General features: G+C 35.3%; 1 protein-coding gene across 2 annotated transcripts; it reads right to left on the bottom strand.

Moving 5' to 3' along the window:
* Window positions 1-8,558: 8,558 nt before the first annotated feature.
* On the bottom strand, window positions 8,559-17,950 carry LOC121246676. Of its 2 annotated transcripts, none has more exons than XM_041144913.1 (3): window positions 17,825-17,950; window positions 17,470-17,713; window positions 8,559-8,909 (listed from the first exon to the last, which is right to left on the bottom strand). In XM_041144913.1, the coding sequence occupies exons 2-3, from the start codon at window positions 17,650-17,652 to the stop codon at window positions 8,835-8,837; spliced, it is 258 nt and encodes an 85-aa protein (XP_041000847.1). In that variant the 5' UTR covers window positions 17,653-17,713; window positions 17,825-17,950; the 3' UTR covers window positions 8,559-8,834. The 2 variants fall into 2 exon arrangements, with proteins under 2 accessions (XP_041000847.1, XP_041000846.1); XM_041144912.1 differs by having other exon boundaries at window positions 17,470-17,698.
* Between the last annotated feature and the right edge of the window lie 2,822 nt (window positions 17,951-20,772).

Below are 20,772 nucleotides of genomic sequence, written 5' to 3'. Positions count from 1 at the left end.
GCGTCGATCGTTTTGAGTTGATCTCAGCTTTGAGTTTTGAGTTTTGGTAGAATTAAATAGAACGTACGGAGTTTGCACGTTGTAATTCACGTTATTGATCCTCGACCACAAAATGGCGCCCGCATGCATTAATGGGGCAATAAATAAGGGCGACGATGCTATTATTTGTACGTGAAGTTTTTTTTTTTTTTTTTTTTTTTTTTAAGAGACGTAAAGTTAGTTGTTATTTAGGGGAAATAATTTAAACAAATTTTAAATAGATAAATTTTATTAAGTTTTTGTTAAAAAATTATTTCACTTAAAAAATATTAAAAAATTAGATTTTATTAATAAGACTTATTTTTTTATAAAAAATTTATATAAAATTTATCTACTTAATATTGTATTTAAGATTATTCATTATTTAAGTCGAGTGACTTTAAGGGAGAAACAAAATCACGTACGTACTACGAGAATATTTTGGAAAGATAAGCATTTCGGGTGTTATAATATTTTGTATGGTTCAAAAGAAAAGATGAGATGAGATTATTTATAAATAATTTAAAATAATATATTTTATAGATTTTTAAAAAATAAGAAAATAAAAATTAAATAAAAATATTATAAAGTTATAATATAATTTTTTTTTATGATGTGAAAAGTTAAATTATTTTTTTTATTTTGTTTATAAGTTTAGAAAAGTTGTAATGATTAGATAAAAAAATTAAATATTTAAAATTGAAAAATATTTGTATTTGTGGAGTTTGGATATTAAGATGAGATAAAATATGATAATTATGATTTGAGATGAGTTGGGAGCTTGATTTTGCTATCCAAATCAAGCCTAACTAAAAATAAATTTATAAACTAACGTATTTTCATGTAATAAATTACAATATATAATAAAAATTGATTTATAATCTAACGTATCATATTAAATCACATCAATTTGTGAGTTTATTTTTATAAGATATTTTTATATAATAGTAACATTTCTCCTTTAAAATATAGTTTTTATTACATACATTATCGAATTTAATAGTTTAGTTTGTATCGTCCGACCCCGTACATGATATAGGTATGGACATTTTATGCCCTCAAATCTGTGGCTGAGAAAGCGCTAGGGATAAAATTTAAATGTAGATATGATTTAATCAATAGCTCATATTTACTTTAGGGCAGTGCTACTGTGCCGCCACTCGTATAAATTTTACTTTTTTTTTTTTTTTACATATTTAAATATTTAAAAAAATATACTGATATACTAATAGTCATTTTTTTAATCAGTAAGTAAAAGAAAAAAATTAAAAAAAAATTAAATGCATGAGAGGAAAAATAAAACGATATAGTAACATTATTCATTTACTTTATAATAAAAATTTATTTTCAATTTTATGGATTACATTAATAAACTACGTACGTAAGTGTTTACATAAGTTTTATTGTTTAAGATTTAATTGTTAATTTGGTCTGTATGGAATTTTCAAATAGTCAGCTAGCAATCAATAATATTAAATTTTATTAAATAATATTAAATTTTGTGAAATCCCTACATCTATCTTTCGTATAAAATAATAGAGATAGATAATGATAAAGAGCTAGCTTAATCCACTCTTGAAGAGTTTTCTATCGATGATTATTATTATCATTAATATCATCATACTTTTTTATTTTTTATTTTTTTTAAATACTTTGAACTCGTGACATGCTACATGTTACTCATGCTATGTGTCCTAAAAACTTTAAATGAATAACCATTTAGTAAAAAAAAAATTCTATACACCATACCTCCATCCCAACTAGTCTTAGAACTTCCAGAAATTAAAATAATGGTAGAGCCGAGACAATGCAAAGAGAAAAAAAAAAAGTGAAAATGAAAAGATAAATATTTTATCTACAAATAGATTTCACAAAAGTAAATTCATAAACTGATGTCACTTGATATGATACGTTAAATTATAAAATTATTTTTATAATAAAGTAGATCTAACATATCATATAAAATTATTTTAATTAATTTATAAATTTATTTTTTATAACTGCATCACTTCTCAAAATAAATTTATCATAAGAATCATGTTGAAGATAGGTATGGGGAGTAGGTGGGGATCTTTCCTTTTAAAAAGGAAAGTGAAAATTAATTTTGGAGGCAGAGATAAAAGTAGGATAGTGATGTGGTGTATAACATTACTCTTTAATAAATAATAATAATAAACAAAAAAGAGTATAGAGACTTGGCAATTTACAATTTACCTAAGCACTCATCTTTGTGTGTGTGTGTGTTTGGTACGTGATCTAAGTAAAGCTTAAATATTGTGGTACTATCCTACTTTCATCCAATTACGTAAGATTGTCACATTTATCACTATTGGATGATAAAGAATCATCTAATAAATGATCATTCAATAGTGATAAATGTGCCACATCATGTATAATGAGATGAAAGTAAGATGGTGGTGTGGAGTATAGAATTTTCTTTCTCATAATACTTCACTACTATTCATTATTTTATTACCACTTTTCACTTACTTTTCACTATTATTCACTACTATTCAATATTCTATCATTATTTTTTCACTACTATTCATAGAATATCTGAGATCACCTCATTGTCCAAACGCAACCTTATTCTACATTTTATTTTCATCTTTCCCAGATTATAGATTTGGATGATTTCTTCAAATGTATATCTAAATTTTAGGGCATAAAGCGAGGGAGAGACTGTATATAGTTAATGGAGAATAGTTAATGAAGAGTGCAATGCATATGGAATCATTTCATAAAATATTTCATTTGTGCACCTATCAAGCCAATTAAAATAATATTCCCTAATAATACAGAACAAAGAAATTATACACATCCATTCATTACTTAGCAACGCACAAATCAAGCTAATGGGGTTTATGATCAGGGTTAGGAGGTGTTTCATTCTTGTTACCATCCTCTTTCCTTCTTCTCTACACTTCTAATTAATATATGGATTTTGGAAATAAAGCCAAGAATGCGATGTGCATCCAGTAGAACTTTGAGATGTAAGTTACATGACGAAAACAGCCTCCAAGTATCATAAGAGCCTTTATTTCTCGTGAACAAAAGGGTTGTAAATAAGGTACCACATATGGTTTAAAATAGTAAACCAAAAATAAATTATTAGATTCTAAAATATTACAGGATAGCTCCTATAACTTTTTCTGATCTTCGTACATGACTATTTCTCATCTCCTATGCTACACCACGTTTAGCATTTTCTGGTCGATGGCAGGAGGTGTAATCTTTCAAGGATGGATTGCTCGAAGGTAGTACTGATCCTCATTGAGACAAAGATATTCGAGGTTTCATTTGCCGGAAGTCGTGCAGTGTACATCATAGAGAGAGGAAGGAAGGTGACTAAAGACTTAATTAGTACTAGGTACTCCAACAGTGAATTGGATGAATGCTCTTGTTCCGACGGTAATAAGGAGTTTATCAAAACATCCAGCCTAGGCAACAGTGCTTACATTACACAAAGGTCCTCTAATGTATTTGATAGATGCCTAACCATAATATGGTACAAAGGCAGTGGAAGGAGAAGTCTCATCATCAATCCCTAAAGAATTTATAGAACTAAGGAAAACGTGGGCCAAGAAAGGGAAAATGAAAGTCACCCAATAGGCCATCCGGCCCGACGATGGTGAGTCAGAGATGAGCCTCACTCTGTCTTTGAAATTGGGTTGTCCTCTGGAGCAGCAACAAACCATTGGAGCGGACGTTTCTCTAAACAGGGACATCACAGAAACGATCATTCGAGGAAGGTGCCGGCGACAAGAACAATAGACACGGGGCTGGTTTTTTAAGCAAAAATGTTCATCTAGCCTGTCAAAACAGAAAGGGAGCACCTTGGTTTCCTCACAAACAATGTGCGAGAATCTTGTGTGAAGGTTTCGATGACTAATTCATAGCTCTCCTTGCAACTATAAAGGCTGGACAGACCCATTTTAGCTCATCTAGTGAGCTCAATTCAGCTAAGGGAGCTAGAGAATTAAAAATTATTGATTGGGCGGTCAACAATGGAGCAAGAGAGAGGAGCTCTAACTGTAAAAGACCAAAGGGAAGGACAATGAGGTTGTTTTATGAGACCAAAAAGTATTTCATGGAATGTAAAAGGGCTGAACAAGAAGAAAAAGTGTCAAATTTTTAAATATGCTACATAAATGGAGAGTGGACATTGTATGTTTGCAAGAAACGAAGATATAATCTATTCCCCTTTGCATTAATTTTGTAGTGTTGTTTGTAATCAAGTTGAGTGGCATTACTTTTCACCCCCAAGGTGCATTGGGTGACATCTTTGTGATGTGGGATAAAAGAGTGGAGGAAATGATGGAGGATTGTTCGAAAGACTTTATGGTGGCTTGCTCATTTAAGAATGTTGTAGAGGCATATCAGTAGGCTTGAGCTGGAGTTTATGGTCCAAATCTAGATTCTACTAGAAGTCTATTATGGGATGAGTTTGCATGACTAAGCAACATATGGGACTTACCTTGGTGTATTGGTAGTGATTTCAATGTCACTCGTTCCCGAGTGAAAGATCGAGTGGATCTAGTTTTAACTCAACTAAGGTAGATTTCTCTACTTTCATCTCTCAACAAGATTTAGTAGATATTCCTCTTGTAGGTGGCACTTTCACTTGGTCTAGAAACCAAGAACACTCCATCTTGCTCAAGGATCGATGGATTTCTAATATCACCGAAATGGGAAGAACATTATCCAGATCTTATCCAAAAGAGACCCCCAAGTTGTCTTTCAGATCACATTCATATCCTCTTTAATTCTGGAGGTCTCCATGGAGATACAAGGTACTTCAAGTTTGAGAATATGTAGTTGAAGTCAAAAGGATTTCTTGATAGAGTCTAACAGTGGTGATCCTCTTATCAATTTTATGGAAAACCAAGTTACATCTTGGCTTGCAAATTGAATTCCCTGAAGAAATATTTGAAAGTTTGGAATGAGCACGTGTTTGGTGATGTGGGAGGTCATAAAAGTACTTCCTTTGAAGAACTCAAGGGTTTGGAGGGAGTGAAAGAGGAGAGGAAACTACCTAAAGCAAAGAGGGCTCGTAAAACCCAAAAGACAGTGGATATTGAAAGGGTATCTCTATTGGAAGAAATATCTTGGAGATAAAATTCGAAAGCACTATGGCTGAAGGAAGGAGATACATGCACCAAGTTTTTTCACCAGGTGGCTAATTCACATAGGAGAAACAACGCCACAGAGACATTGATAATTGATGGTGTGGCTTCCAACCAACTCGAGATCACAAAGTACATTGTCAAATATTATGAGAATGTGCTTTTGTAACAATTCTCTTGGAAACAGAGATTTTATAGGCTTACTTTTGACCTTCTTGGTTCACAAGATGTAGAACATGTTGAAAGGTCATTTGAAGAGATGGATCCATCATTGTATTTCTACAGCTTGTTTCTCCATATTAGCAAGTGGCATGCCTAAAAGCTTCTTTAAAAGCTCATGAGGCTTGAGACAAGGTGACCTCTATATCCGCTACTTTTCATTTTTGTGATGGAAGCATTTAGCAAGAAGCTCTCGGGCGTTGCAGAGGGTGGGTTCATTTCTAGGTTCTTGTTTGGGGAAGCCAATAATGGCACTCTCAACATATCCCATCTATTATTTGCAAATGAAACCCTAATCTTTTGTGGGGCTCGACATGATCAAATCTGAACTTTGAGGGCTCTCTTTTTATGCTATGAAGTTGTATTAGTGTTGGAGAAATTGACCAAATAAGTAGTTTCGGTGGAGATGTTCCTAATATGGAGAGTATAGCTTCCGTTTTGGGATGTAAGATATTTCAGTTGCCTATGAAATATCTTAACCTCCCGTTGGGTGCTCTATTCAAATCAATATCTATTTAGGATAATGTTTTAGAAAAAAAAAATAGAGAGGAAATCAATATCAATACAAATCCATTCCCATGGAAGAGTATTTGGAAAACAAAGATGTCCCCAAAGCCAAAATTATTTGTATGGACAATGTTAACGTCGTGTTTCGCGCGCCTTTGGATCGGGTTCCAGCTACTCGGGTCTTCGGGCTTTCACATGCACACTTAAGCAAACATGGAGAATGGGGGGCCTTGGTGGTGGTCGGGGAGTTTCCGATGCTAAAGTCAGTATATCTCTTTAGTAGTTTGTGCGCAAGTTAGAGGAATCAGGGAGAGTTTCTCGTACCTAGGGGTCAACTTTTATACTAGGTTTATGATGGAGACAACTCGTACCCAACTTTGAGGAGCCTATGCCCTTTCCACTGTTCGTTTTGTCAAAATTCTTTAATGTGGCGTGGCTACCTAACTCACTTTACCTAGCAAGTGTTCCTTGTTGAGCCCCTCCATGCCTGTGCAGGTTCCCAAGGGTAGGGTGTCAGAGGGGTGGTGTCAGGACGGTAAGTTCCATCTCCCCCTACTTACTGCTTTCCCCATGTATGGGTTGCTTCGGAGGTGAGTTTTTCTTGTGGCCGAGTACTCTGCAGAGACCCACTGACTCCTCTTAGTGGAGGGTCGTTAGGCTTGGCTGGGCTCTCTGACTTGCTTCCCTCATGGTCTCTCGTGGGCTCACTGTATGGGCCGATAGAGGGGAAACCCCCTTACAGACAGCTTCTTTGGAGAAGATCCTCACTCTAGACATTAAGAAAAAGTTGAATCCTACTCATAGATTGGTGTTGTATGTGAAAAAGAGAGGAAAGTCAATTGACCATCTTCTTCTACATAAAAAAAACAATTATCAGGACTTTGTGGAATGAAATCTTTGCTCAGATTAGATTAGTTAGGGTGATGTCAAGATGGGAGTAATTGACTTCCTAACTTCTTAGAGAGACATTCGGGATAATTCTCAGGGCGTATCAATTTGGAAGATGGCTCCAATAGGTGGTGTATTTAGAAGGAAATGAACAAACAGAGTTTTGAAGATCAATTGCGGTCAATGGACGAGTTTAGAACTTTAATTTTTAATACTTTACTCTATCGATCGATAGTAATTGATTTTCATGATATGACTTTTCATGAATCCCTTGTTGTAGATGTAAAATTTTGGCTAGGACTAGATGACTAAGTTAATAAGTTTGTATAAAATTAGGTGACTAAACTGATAGAGTTTATCCTATCATTAATTTGGTAATTTTGGATGAATGTAAATTATTTGTTGACTTTATCTATAACAATATTAAGTTTATCTAAGAGGTATTAGAGGTTGTTTAGATAAGTCATAAGTGGAAAAATCGAGTTCCAATGAATCTGCACTTATACAGAGAAGAGGCTAATCTGAAATCTGTGATTGCATTGAAGAGTTATCACGGGTGTCAGCATTCCGTCAAGAGACGTCTTCGCAACAGACTTGCTCCGTTAGCAGAATCCTACTGAAACTAAAACTGCTTTCAGATTGTTTATTTAAAAGATCTTACTGCTTAGGATCGCAATAGGATCTGTATGGATTCAGATCTAGATATTTTTTAGAGCACTTTATAGTGCATATTTTGGTGAGAAAATTCTTTGGAGAATTTTCTTATTGTTTCTCTCAAAAAGTATGATCGTGCTCCATGTTGGAGAATTGATTGGTCGAGTTTCAGCCACTAGAGTTCCTAGAGAAAAGCTAATGTTTGAAGATCGTCAGAGGTTTTGGCAGCTATTGCGGTAGAAGACAAATGGGTCATTTGTCTAGTTAAGTAAGAGTGTTGTCAATTGACAAAGGTTTTGTAATTGAATTTTACTTGTAATTTATTTTCAAAAAATAAAACTAACTTTTCTGGATTTGGCTGCCCCGTAAGGTTTTACTTTTAAAGAGTTTTTTAAAGAGTTTTCATTCAATACCAATCTTGGTGTTATGCAATTTATTTACTTTACGTTATTATTAAATAATTGCATGATTAACAACTAACTAATTTGTTGAGTGAATTGATAGATATTTTTGTTGTATTACAACACAGGGATACTTGGTAATTTTACTTGTATCTCTAAGACTCTAAACTAACACACTTGGGCGTTGCTATTGTATGTCCCATATACTCGAGCTATTGCCTATTCTTGTGATGAATAAAAATTAAAATCATGTTTACCAATTAAAAAAAATATATTATTGCAGACTCTATATAACTTATCTATAAGTCTTGCACAAGCTTCACTTGTATATTATAATTCCATGAAAATGAAAATGAAAAACACAATCTTAGCGAGTACTCCATGTAATACAATACTCCATGGATCCGTTTTAAGTCTGTTTTAACAGGTACCTCACTAGATATCAATTCAACCGGAAACAATCTTCATCCCGACTTAGAGTATAAGTTACTAGTATGCCTTTCCTTGATGTTTAAGTGCATGCAAATATGGGATAAAGGAAAGGAAAAAATTCTTCTCATGATACATGCATCTCTCCAATTTAATGTTCTCCAGAGGAAAATTTAGAAGAGCTTGCTTAAGGCCCAAGTCAAAAGTGGCCTTCAGAAGTAAAACCAAATCAGATCCCATCAATTATTATTTGTTCTCAACCAATGCTACTCTCCATTCATATAGTGAAAAATTTAAGCTAAAAAAACCAACATTGTGACAAGAAACAAAATAGTATCAATATGACAACTTCCAAGACTATCTTATTGTTTTCTTTATGAAAGCAAGCAAAATAGTCATCATCTTATTTTTGTTATAGATAAAACAGCAAGATGGGTTCCAGATCCAAACCATATAAAACATTAACAAAGCGAGTCTCAGAAGAATGCCCATAGTCTCTGCAATCAACAGAAGCAAGAAAATGGTAGCAAACTGCAAGAATTAGATATCCGACCTCCACTAATGCATCCTCACATGAGGGTCCAGGATAGATTTAGTAGTCTTTATTTCCAAAGTTTTTGCACCAGAGCTGTGAAGGAATTGGCCGAACAGGCTGATGAGGCCGTTGCTGCAAGAAAATAATCAGCTTAGCTATATTCATATTCATCATAAGACAATAAGGAACCAATGAGAGGTAGACTAATAAGAAGTTGGTTATCAAATAATAGAGAGTTAGTCCCAATGTTATTTAGGAATAGCAAGTGTAGAAACCAATTTAAATAAATAGGGTAATGTTATATATAATCCTGGAGTGTGCAGTTCTCCACGTATATTCTTTGAAAAAATGTGAAGGTCACCATTAAAAAATGTAACCTTTTTTTATGTGGATCACAGATTTACCCATTTTTTTCAAAATGAGTACACAGAGACTGCACACTTTAGGATTGCAAATATCATTTCTCAAGTAAAAAAAACAATAGTCTCAATGATGACAATGATGAAGAGGGTGATGGAGATAATATTGTTGATGACAGCAAGGGAGAGGATGATAACAACAACAATAGTAATAATGACGAGGATGATATGAAGGATGCACAGGGTAAACAGCAATTAAACATATCACAGTACCCCTTTTATATCAACGCAGATGCCTCCTATCAAACAAATGCAAAAGTGTGAAAAGAAAAGAGAAATAAAATAAGATTTTAAAGACCCTCTCTCCCACCTTTCCTTGTAGATGACGATGACGACAAGGAAGATGATCACCTAAAAATGATGATGACGATGACATGGTCGTTGTAATGATGTGCAAGGGTAGATAGCAATTAAACGCATCGAAGCTACCCTTTCATATTGATGCAAATGCAACCAACAATTAAGCATATTTGGAACGAGCTAAGGAAAGTGCTAGCCATATATTAGGGGTATACAGAAACCGACAGAACCGACGGTCACCAATCAGAATTGGCCAAAACTAGTGGAAAACCGGTCTACCGGAGGTACAAAATGTTAGAAACTGACGGCGGTCGGTTTGGTTCAAGTTTGAACTGTATTCAAACCGGCGAACCAACCGATATAATATATATATTATTTTTATATAAAACGACGCTGATTAATTTAAGTGAGTTAAACAGCTTCGTTTTACAACTACGTTTTTTAAAAAATTAATAAGAAACGATGTCGTTTGGTTTAATACACCAAACAACATCGTTTTGGGTTAGGGTTTAATAACCCCAACCCCCTCCCTTCCCTCTCCTTCATCTCGATTCTCTCTCTATCCTCTCTCACGCACCGTGATGCACAGTCGTCCCTCTCTCTCCACTCAACTTATCCCTCCGTCGGCCGACAGCATCCGTTCTGATGGGTCGAAACCAAGCTCTCTCACTCATCTCCTCTATTCACCTCTCATCCAATTGATTCCTATGATCTGTCTCTCATCTCTCCGAGCTCTCCTCTCCGATTTTGATGTTTTCATGTTTGATAATTAATTTTCCTATTAACTTGGAAGATGATTTGAGAGAGACCCAAACATCAAGTCCCCCCCCCCCCCCCCAGTGCCCCTACTAGTCGTACTTGTCCACTTCATAAGAAACTGAAGGGGAAGGATATGTCGATTGTTTGGGATCATTTTACGAAGGTGGAGGGTTGTGACGGTTGTCCTGTAGGTAAGTCTAAAGCTAAGTGTAATTATTGTGGTAAGATATAATGTGATACTCCTTATGATAAGGATAAGGGTAGGTTGTGTATGAGATATCACATTGCTTGGAAATTAGAAGTTTTTGCTCTTTATAAGGTTTCAATGGGGCTCCAATAGTGTCATTGACTAGTCTTTTTAAAGTATAGGCCTGTGGTTTGAGCCTTCCATGGGAGCGTTACAAATTGGTATCAGATCTCAGGTCGAGAGATTCTGTAGACTTTTAGAGAAAATAATTATAGGATAGGAAATACCTAGGATGACTCCTAGCCAGCTCGAAGTTCAGGAGAAATTATTTACTATTATGTTTGATGCTTATTACCATGTCCTTGATTGATGAAGTATTTGTATTATTATTTGCTTAATTGCATGAACTATATTGTGTGAGGTTAGTTTAGAATGGCACCAACCACAAGAAGAAACATGCACCCTGAAGACTCTGCAGAATCACAATCGAGCAAGCCCGAGATTTTGGCTATTGTTGCAACAAGAGTTTTCCAGCATTTTGTCGATGGTCAAGGCGTAGGAGCCAGGACTCCCAAAGTCGGTTGCACTTTAAATCACTTTACGCAGCAGCATCCTCCGACCTTTGATGTCAAGTCAGAAGTACTCGACGCTAAAAGTTGAATTAAAAGGATGGACAAGATCTTTAGGGCTCTCTTCTGTACCGATGAGCAAAAGGTGGGAGTATGCCACCTACGTACTGGTGGATGAAGCAGATGAGTGGTGGTTTGCTGCACAGGAATTGTTGTAGCTTGAACTCGGTGAAGGAGTACCCATCACCTGGGATCGCTTCAAGCTAGCATTCTTAGACCGTTTCTTCTCCCTGGCACTCCAGGAAGCAAGAGCCAGACGATTTGCGAAACTAGTTCAGGGAACTATTACTGTAGAGTGCTATGCTGCAACATTTGTGGCATTGTCACGTTTCGCAAGTTACCTGACTCCAGATGAAGCGAGGAAAGCAGAGAAGTTCTAGTGGGGACTACATCCAAGGATTCGAAGTCGTCTTATACCACTGAGGATGCGTAATTTCACTTAGTTACTCAAGCCACTCTGGTGGAGGAAGACGTGAGGGTGAACACAGAGATATTCAATAAAAGAAACGCCAACAGACACTGCAAGAGCCTTACCACAATACAAAGCCTACTCTGAACGATCGTCCAAGGCCATCTCACGATAGTCAGTCCTACCCAATTTGCAAGACATGCAGAAGGATGCATTTGGGAAACTATTTATAGGGCTAGAATGCTAGAATGCTTGCTTCAAATGTGGAGAGCCCAACCATATGGCTCGAGATTGCCCGAAAAAGAATACACTAGTTTCAGCGAAAGGAAGTGGGCAAAGACCTACAACACCAACTAGAGGTGTTTGCTCTTACTACTGGTGATGTGGTAGCAAATGATGATCTTTGTGATGATGGAACTGCAGGATAGGATTTGAACCAGGGAGACGAGGCAGAGGCCTAGGCAGTTTATGAGATGCTCATTTTATGAGTTATTTTATTTTTATAAGCTATTTATTAAGCACATGAGACTTGGTTGATTTTAAAAAGTGTTTTCCAAGACTCTTGTTTGGATTTTTTAAGTATTTTTAATAAAGATAGATTTTATCTATGGAATCTTTTGTATCTGGCATTTCCCTTGAGAAGAAATTTTGTTAAAGTCAGGAGCAGACCGATTCCTCAAGAATTTGTGAAGTATTCCTGAAGGTGGTATCGAGGAAGGTAATGATAAGGTTTGAAAAGAAAGGCATGCGGAGTCTGAGATATTTAGGACTTTCCGACGTATTGGAATGGATCGTAGTACATTTCATCTCAAGGACGAGATTCTTTTAAGGAGTGGAGATTGTAACATATGGGTCCTAAATTAGGGCTTAGAATTTTAGTATTATTATTATTATTATTATTCTAGTAGAATATTTTATCAAATCAGTTTTGAGATAGTAATTTTATTTGAATAGGATTCTTCCACTCTATACGCCCCTTTTCTCTCTGTTTGATTTCCCAAGTTTGAATAGTTTCCTAATTGGTAACCAATTCACACGACAAAAACCCTAGTATAAATCCTCTTTTCCCCACAACAGTCCTCCATCAAACAAAGAATTCTCACGGCAACCCCATATTCCCACGATTATTTTATGGAATAGATAAAATATATTCCCTACTAAATTATATTTGAAGGACTAGATATGATATTATTACTTTTAATAATTATATGATATTAGCATTTATGGAATTCAGTATATAGCTAAATATTTTGTTAGATTAAATCCATGATATGTATTCAATTGAGTAGAATGCTACGACACAATTTCTAGAAATTTAGTAACGTCTAGTACCTCGTTGGGGAAGATTCTCACAACCTACAACTTGAGAAAACAAAGGGTGATCCGTAATCATTGTAGATTGGTGTTGCATATGCAGAGAAGGGGGAGAGTCTGTAAACAATCTCCTACTACATTGTGAGACAGCTCGAGTATTATGGAATGAGGTGTTTAGTAGATTAGACTTGTCTTGGGTTATGTCGGAGACAGTGCTGGCAGTGCTGGCCAGCTAGACAAATCTACGAGGCATGCAACAGATTAAAGTTGTCTAGAAGATGATCCTTATATGCATTATGTGGTGTTTATGGCAGGAGTGTAATGACAGGACATTTGAAGACAGGGAGAGATCGCAGGAGGAGCTAAAAGATTTATTCTTTAGAACACTTTGTGCTTGGGTCAATGATGTTGACTTCAATGGCATGGACCTACATGATTTTCTTGTCTATAATGCACCTACGTAGCTTAGGGCATGCCTTTGTTTTTTCTGTTTAGAATTTTGTATATGGCTTTGCCTATTCTTTAATCAATAAAATTTGTTTACTTATAAAAAAAAAAGGGTAATGAGCTATGATGTAGGATCCAAGAAGCAACACTAAGAGGTAAGTAGCATAATCATAACTCTATGTGCTGTAAATATTCCGTTTTTGCATGAAAAATGTGATGTTTATCTATGCTACGCTACGAGCCAATTCAAGGTTAGCCCCTTTTCATGAACCTCTATGAATTACGATTATATGCTTGTGAATGAAATTATGTATGCTATGCTGATATGGATTGTTGTTAGAATGGATGATATGTTATGAAAATCACATGTAGCATGTAATGTTTACATAATGTTTAGATCATTTTATGTCGTGTCTACGCTATACTGTGTTGCGTAAGACTCAGAATAATATGCAATGTTTAATGTTATGCCATGTACATTCATGAAGTCAACATGTTTACATGCATTATGAAAGTTAGTAAGAAAACACATGAATGACAAGCAAGCTATAAGATTGGCCTTATGTTATGGGTGGATGTGCAAGCCATGGACTCAACCGTGGTCCACCACATGTAAGCTATTATGTTTTAAGGTGACATGGACCTAAGCGTGTTTCACCACAAGTTATGATATGTGGTGCCAAGGACTAAAACGTGGTTCACCATAGGTTATGTGATGATACGGACCCAAGCGTGTTTCACTACATGTCATCATATGTTATACGATGCCACGGACCCAAGCGTGGTTCACTCATGTTACAATATGTTATATATGGTCAACGACAATTGGACCAATGCACACATGTTATGATGGCCAGTGACCAATAAATAAGTGAAAGACAATAGGAAATGCATGGAGTCAATCATGCATGCATCATGTTACATGTATTATCATGATCATTGTTAATTCCGCATATATGTTGGTTGCCTAGACACAGAGCTGGAGGGCTAGAGGTAGATTAGTTTCAAAGACTTAGACAGGAATAAGTGTTATTTCTAAAAGGATTTAGTTTATGATTAAAACATCTGAATAAGTGATCACCACATAGAACTAGTTTATGCCATTTTCTTTATATTTCAGCTTTTATATTATGAAAGACTGTCATGCTAGACAAGTTTTACGATTAAATAAATGAGGAATTTTTATGATCTCGAATCTCTTTACCGGGCATTATGCTATGAATGTGCCTAACAAACCTAACCTACGGGAGGGGGTGTTACAAATTGGTATCTATCAAAGTTTATCCCAACCAGAAATGTGAGACTTGAGTTGTGCCACTTACGAAGGACTGGCCCGATGAGGACGTCGGGAATTTAAGGGGGGTAGATTGTGATACCCCATATGATAAGGATAAGAGCAGGTGGTGTATGAGATCCCACATTAGTTGAAAATGAAAAGTTCTTGCTCTTTATAAGGTTTTAATGGAGCTCCAATTGTATCCTTGACTAGTCCTTTTGGAGTAGAGGCATGTGGTTTGATCCTTCTATTGGGGCGTTACATGTAAGCTTGCCACTCAAAGAGGTACGGAACTTCAACCATGCAAAACTATTTGCCTTCATGTCCCAAAAATCCTCATAAACATGGGCCTTTGGATAGGAACCTCGGTTTAAAGTGTCATGTCACGTAACGGTTGCAAGAGATTGTATAAAGCTGTTTTCATCATCCAAATTCACTACTATTTGATTTTTTATTCTTATTAATGTTTCTATATAGAGTTGGGCACACAATCAAACGTCACAACTATTGAAGATTAAAGGCTGAAGCAGCAAGTGTGAAGATTACAAATGACAAGAACCGTTGCCATTTATTTATTTTGATTGCATTGTTGCTTAGAACAATTTGTTTTTATTCGTAATGTGTATTAAACATCTAGTGGAGTTGTTTTATTTTTTTTAGTTACATAGTAATTAGTATAGTAGTATATGATTACGCCATCACTATTTTACTATTGCTATTTTTTTTTTTTAAACCTAACATTATAAATGACATTAAAATTAAAATGAAACTTGAATATTAAAAATGGGCTTTAAAATCCCACTACATCAAATTAGGATTTTAAAGCAACCCAAAAAAAGGCCTGAAATGATATAGACATAGGGTAAATAAAACAGCCCAAAAAAGGTCCCAAACCAACCTCCAAACCCAAAACCGGCCGAAAACCAACCGAAACCGGTCCAGTTTTCACCCCTACCACATATACACTAGAACTCCCAAATAACTAGTTAATTTGACTACCTTTATAACTTACCCACTTTATTTTGGTTATTCGTATTTCCAATATAGGACTGAGGTGTTACAAACTTCCCCCTCAATTCCCGACATCCTCTTCAAGCTCATGTCATGCAATGGTCCAACATCACATGGCTGGCCTTTATTAAGTGACTCCAATGCCATATGTAACAACCTAGGGAAAGCACTAACCACATATGCGCTATTACCCCAAAACAATATTCAACTTAAACCTTCCTTTCACATATAAAGCTTAGTTTCACCTAGTAAGTAGCCAATGTGGCACCCATGACTAATTTTATAAATTACCCATTCTATGAGGATTATTTACATCCTCAATGTGAGACTGGAGCACTACCCAAAGAAAGCCCGAACCATATCTAGGCTTACACTTCAAAGGATTAGTCAATGCTACGATTGGAGCCCCTTGAAATAATTATAAATCGCTAGAATTTCTCCCTCCCAAGCAATATGGCCCCATTCACCACCCTATCATGATAAATCTGAGGTATTACAATATTGCAGTCCCTGTTTTTTGTCAATCCAAACGTAGATGCTTCCTATATAACAAATGCAAAAAGCATCTAAAGAAACTCCTTCCCTCCCTGACTTCCCACTAACTTCATTTCTTTTCTTGATATCAATCTGACTGCCCAACTTTAGCTTTTGATAAGTAAACCTGACTAGCCAACTTTAATCAGATAGCACTTATTCAAGTACTCCCAAAGTGAATGCCTATCAATCTATTATAAGAGAGGATCTCTCTCAGCTTCAGATTCTCAGCTAAAAGGTACCTTTTCTACAAAGTGGCGGTCTTTAAAATAGCATATATGGCCACAACTGCAAAGAGGCAGCTTGCAATTTAGCCGTATCAAAAATTGGCTACTGAATATATGAAACAAGCTAGGTGATGTCATCAATAAAGTCCCGTGTTTCAAGAATACAAAGTGTTAAAGCAGATAGATTTAAGGTAAAGCTTGACACAAAATACCAAGTACCCAGGCAGCAACCTCCAAACCAATCTCATATTTAGTTTGACTTCCAAAAAATATACGAATTACCCATCAAAGTTTCAGTACCGACTAACGTGGGTGACTGTAGACACTATAAAATATAGCAAGGATTTGTTCCTTCCATTTTTCAGCAAAGTAATTGCAACCTGTTAACTAAAAAATTTAAAATGCACTCGAAAGATTAAATCTTTCAGCAATTAAATTGATAAGTATGAAATTGTAACGCCATAAGAGTAAAAAAGAAAAAACCTACGGAAGTTCCAATAGCAGATCTGTAAGCTTATATGCTAAAAACATTCAAATGCGTAGCCATTTCCTTGGGTTAAATTAATGGCCCTCCTTGTCAATTGAAAAATCATTATCCATCGCGGCCCCTAAAAGCCTAGAGAAAACTGTTCGGAGGTTCCCTTCAGAACAGACCATTCAAAAAAACAAACACTAATGATAGGATTTTATTAGAAAAGGCGGAAACCTTATGTATACTGGATGTAGATTTAATAAAAAAAATAAAAATAAAAATAAAATAAAAACTACCCAAGAAACTTTCTAAACCTACAAGATAGTTGATAACTAAATCCAAAACCGTCAGAAGCATAATTGAATTTTCAAACTCAATTCGTTTGCATTTGTGACAACAACCAAGAGCTCAGCTGTTACACGTGCAAGACTTTTTCGATAAGGTTCTAGAATCTCAATGGCGTATAACCTAAGATCCAAAAATCCCAATTTCCCCAAATGCCCTAGATTTCTCGGCAGCCAAACAGAAACTCACATGTTGACCAGGAAAAACACTGGAAAAATAATGCGAGATAGAGTAAATAGCTGGGAGAGATTTCGCATTCTAAAAAAAAAAAAAAACCCCAATTTTCTTCACCTCCCCACATTTTCAGAGGGATTTAACACAGAAAAGTAAACGAGTAAACAAAGAAATCGGAGAGAAGAGGACCTCGAGCTCGGCGGACTTCATGGCGATGGGTATGCAGACGAGGAAGACGCCGGCCATGGCGATGGCGGTATTGCGGCGCCAGTGCTTGGGCCGGCAGTTTGGGCCGCCCGTCATGCTCCAAACCTTGGCCCGGAAATCCCCGTGGGACGCTTCCCCATGTCCATGATCTGCTCCACCCCCCATGAATTGGTACGCCTTCTTTTCCTCTTCCTCTCTCGTTCGTCTTCAGCTGCAAGCAAAAACCCTAAATTTGCATATCATACGCATTAGACAAAGGCGCACAGTTGTGCATTATTGAGGAAGGACATGAATGTGTAGAAAGATAGGTTTGGTTGTGGTGGGATTAATAGCTTACCCGAGAACTGAGAAATGGTGACGAAGAAATCGAGCTTTGGACGGATACAGCAGCGTCCGAGTCTGAGACTGTGGTAGTTGTTGGCGATGATGGTGTGCATTGGAGTACTCATCTCTCACAACTCCCGGTAGGGCTGTAAGTCGGCCGGTCCGGACCGAAAACATCGACCGGACCGGACGACCCTCTCGGTTTCAGTGCTCACAAAATAGGATTTTCGATTTTCGGTTCGGTCCGAGTTAAGGGGTTTTCAGACCAGACCGGACCGGACAGACCGAAAAAATAAAATAAAATTTTAAATTTTATATATATATTTTTTATATAATAATTGTATAATAAATTATGTAATTTTCATCTAACCTAATCCATGTACAATATAAAAGTTTAAATATGTAATTACAAATTTACAAATTAATATTTTATTAATTATATATTACCAATGGTCCAATTAACCTATCATCAATTCACCACTAACTAATTACTAAACATCTACAAGACTACATCTATCTAAGTTATTAAATAACATTTTTTAATATGTCTAAGTTGTAAGTATATATAAAGTAATTAAAAGTAACTAATGTAAATTGTAATTAACTAATGTATCATGATTCATGTATCACATGAATATCAATTAACTCATCTATCACTAATTCACCATTAATTAATTACTTCTATGACCTAAGTTGCAAGTAAATATAAAGCATGTATGAATGTATCATGTATGGATAATTAAATTATCTATGCTTATTGCTTTATATTCAAAATCTAAAAAGTTTTAAATAATTCATTATTCATTTTAACTTATAAGTTAGAACTATCATAAATTATAATACATTGACATGCTCTAAATTAGTAATAAAGTAACAATTAACATCATCAATATAATTATAACTAAACTAAATTTATAACTAAATCAACGTAAGTTTATAAGTTATTATAACTACAACTCTACAAATTTGTATATAGTATCAATACCACTATGACTAATGAGTATTACTAATGACTATATCACTAATTCACTATGACTCTACGAGCATATATTACTAATTTACTATTAGTAATTTAGTATAGTATAGTCCATAATTTAGTATCAATGTCTTATTATATAATATATAATATATATTCCATGATATATAACATATATTATTAGTATCACTATTAGAGTATAATATATAATATTATCATTAATTATTTTTTCAACGAGTTAAAAGAATAATCACCATTAAATAGTTTAATTAATTTTACTAATTTAAATAATTTTTTAATTAATTTATGTGCCAAAAAGATAAAAAAATCATAAATTAAAAACACACCAAATCTGCCAAACATCAAACGGTGCCATTAAGTACAAAATTGGACTTAAACGACGTTGTTTAAGTCCCAGCCGGATGTAACCTTTTTTTTTAAAAAAAAACTAAAGCTTACTTAAACGGCGTTGTTTCGTCACCCCCACTTCCGCAGTTACCCCCCACCCCACGGGCCACACATCCCCAGTTTTTTGAAAACTCAAGTCCTAATTCAAAAACCCTAGCAGCCACGCGACAGCCCCCCTCTCCAGTAGCCAGCCCTTCCGTTGGGTCCCCTAAAAATTCCAGCTGGCAGTCCCTCATCTGAGTCATCTCTACCTCACTGAGTCACTGGTCTCATGAGTCCGTGACCTCGTCTCTGTCTCTCTGCAATCTGCCCCACTCAATCGGTCCGGTGCTGCTTCAGTGCCTTACTCTCGGTATGTTAGTTTCATTTCATCTACTTGTAATTTTAGGAGTACTTATATATGAGATTAACAATATAAATTTGGGTGCAATATTAGAAGAAAATATTCGATCCGTTCTGGATGTATTGTTTTTATTTAAATAAAATGTCAACTTTACTCTTCTAGTTCTAGTATTGGAGGCCGACAAATGACGAAGAACAGGAAAATTCAACTTGGAATATATATCCAATTTTTTGTGCGTCATGTGTGTATTAATTAATTTGTGGTGCATCATATATTTTTTTTTATCATATTTTTAGAATTCTTAAGAGTATATATAAAAAATAATTAAAAATGAAGTTAATGGTTCAAATTTAAATATGCTATTGGGGATTGGATTTATATAAGCCTACAAATGATCAATTAATTCTAAACAAACAATAATATATGTACATACGAAATTCACCCCTTGGATCCCTTGATTTGAGTATATATGTTTGCGGCCTGCTGGCTGGCAGTCTCATTTGTCCAAATCATATTAATTAGGAGCCAACATGATGCATCAAAATTAGTTGTAGATCTACAGCATTATTGATTATTCTGTAGCCAAAAATGGGTTATCATTGGCAATTATTTTGCCAAGTCAGTATGTTATTTTCATTTAATTCTCTTTCTTTCTTTTCTAGATGGACACTATTCCATAATTGATTCCACAGGATTTTACTATAAATGATGTAGAGTCAACATAGGCTACACATGGGCAAGACATTCCTCCACTCCCACCCAATGTAAGCATTAATACTAAACCGAGTGGTAGTGGTAGACATAAGTCAATAGTTTGGGATCATTTTACAATAATACCAAAAGGTGATCCAAGTAAACCCAGGGCTACATGTAATTACTGTGGTACTTTGTATGCATGTGATACGAAAACCAACGGTACAAAGTACATGAAGTATCACATTGAAAAACAATGTAAGAAATGTCCATTGAGACAATACGGATAAGTCTCAAACTACTCTCGGTTAGAAGGCAGGTGTAGGAAGTGATAGCGGGGGATTTGTGCCTGAGAGGGTTTGATGAAACCACCACACTTGTGAAGTGGTGAGTATATTCTATTTATAACCATTTACAGTAAACAAATCAAATAGCATAAAGACTGATTACAAAATATATGGTAAGTAGGAGTAAATTGATACAATGAAATATTCCTAGAATTAAGCCTATAATTAAGGGTCAAATATGTCACATATGGTAA

Source organism: Juglans microcarpa x Juglans regia, chromosome 1S (genome assembly GCF_004785595.1).
Source record: "Juglans microcarpa x Juglans regia isolate MS1-56 chromosome 1S, Jm3101_v1.0, whole genome shotgun sequence".
Taxonomy (NCBI): Eukaryota; Viridiplantae; Streptophyta; class Magnoliopsida; order Fagales; family Juglandaceae; genus Juglans; species Juglans microcarpa x Juglans regia.
The sequence above is the reverse complement of the archived record's forward strand: the minus strand, read 5'-3'. Positions and strand labels throughout refer to the sequence as shown.

Coding starts and splice junctions, on each gene's coding strand:
- LOC121246676 (XM_041144913.1), bottom strand. CDS start 17,652: ATGGGGGGTGGAGCAGATCATGGACATGGGGAAGCGTCCCACGGGGAT. Junction 8,910..17,469: donor TGAAGTCCGCCGAGCTCGAG/GTCCTCTTCTCT, acceptor ATTTTCTTGCAG/CAACGGCCTCATCAGCCTGT.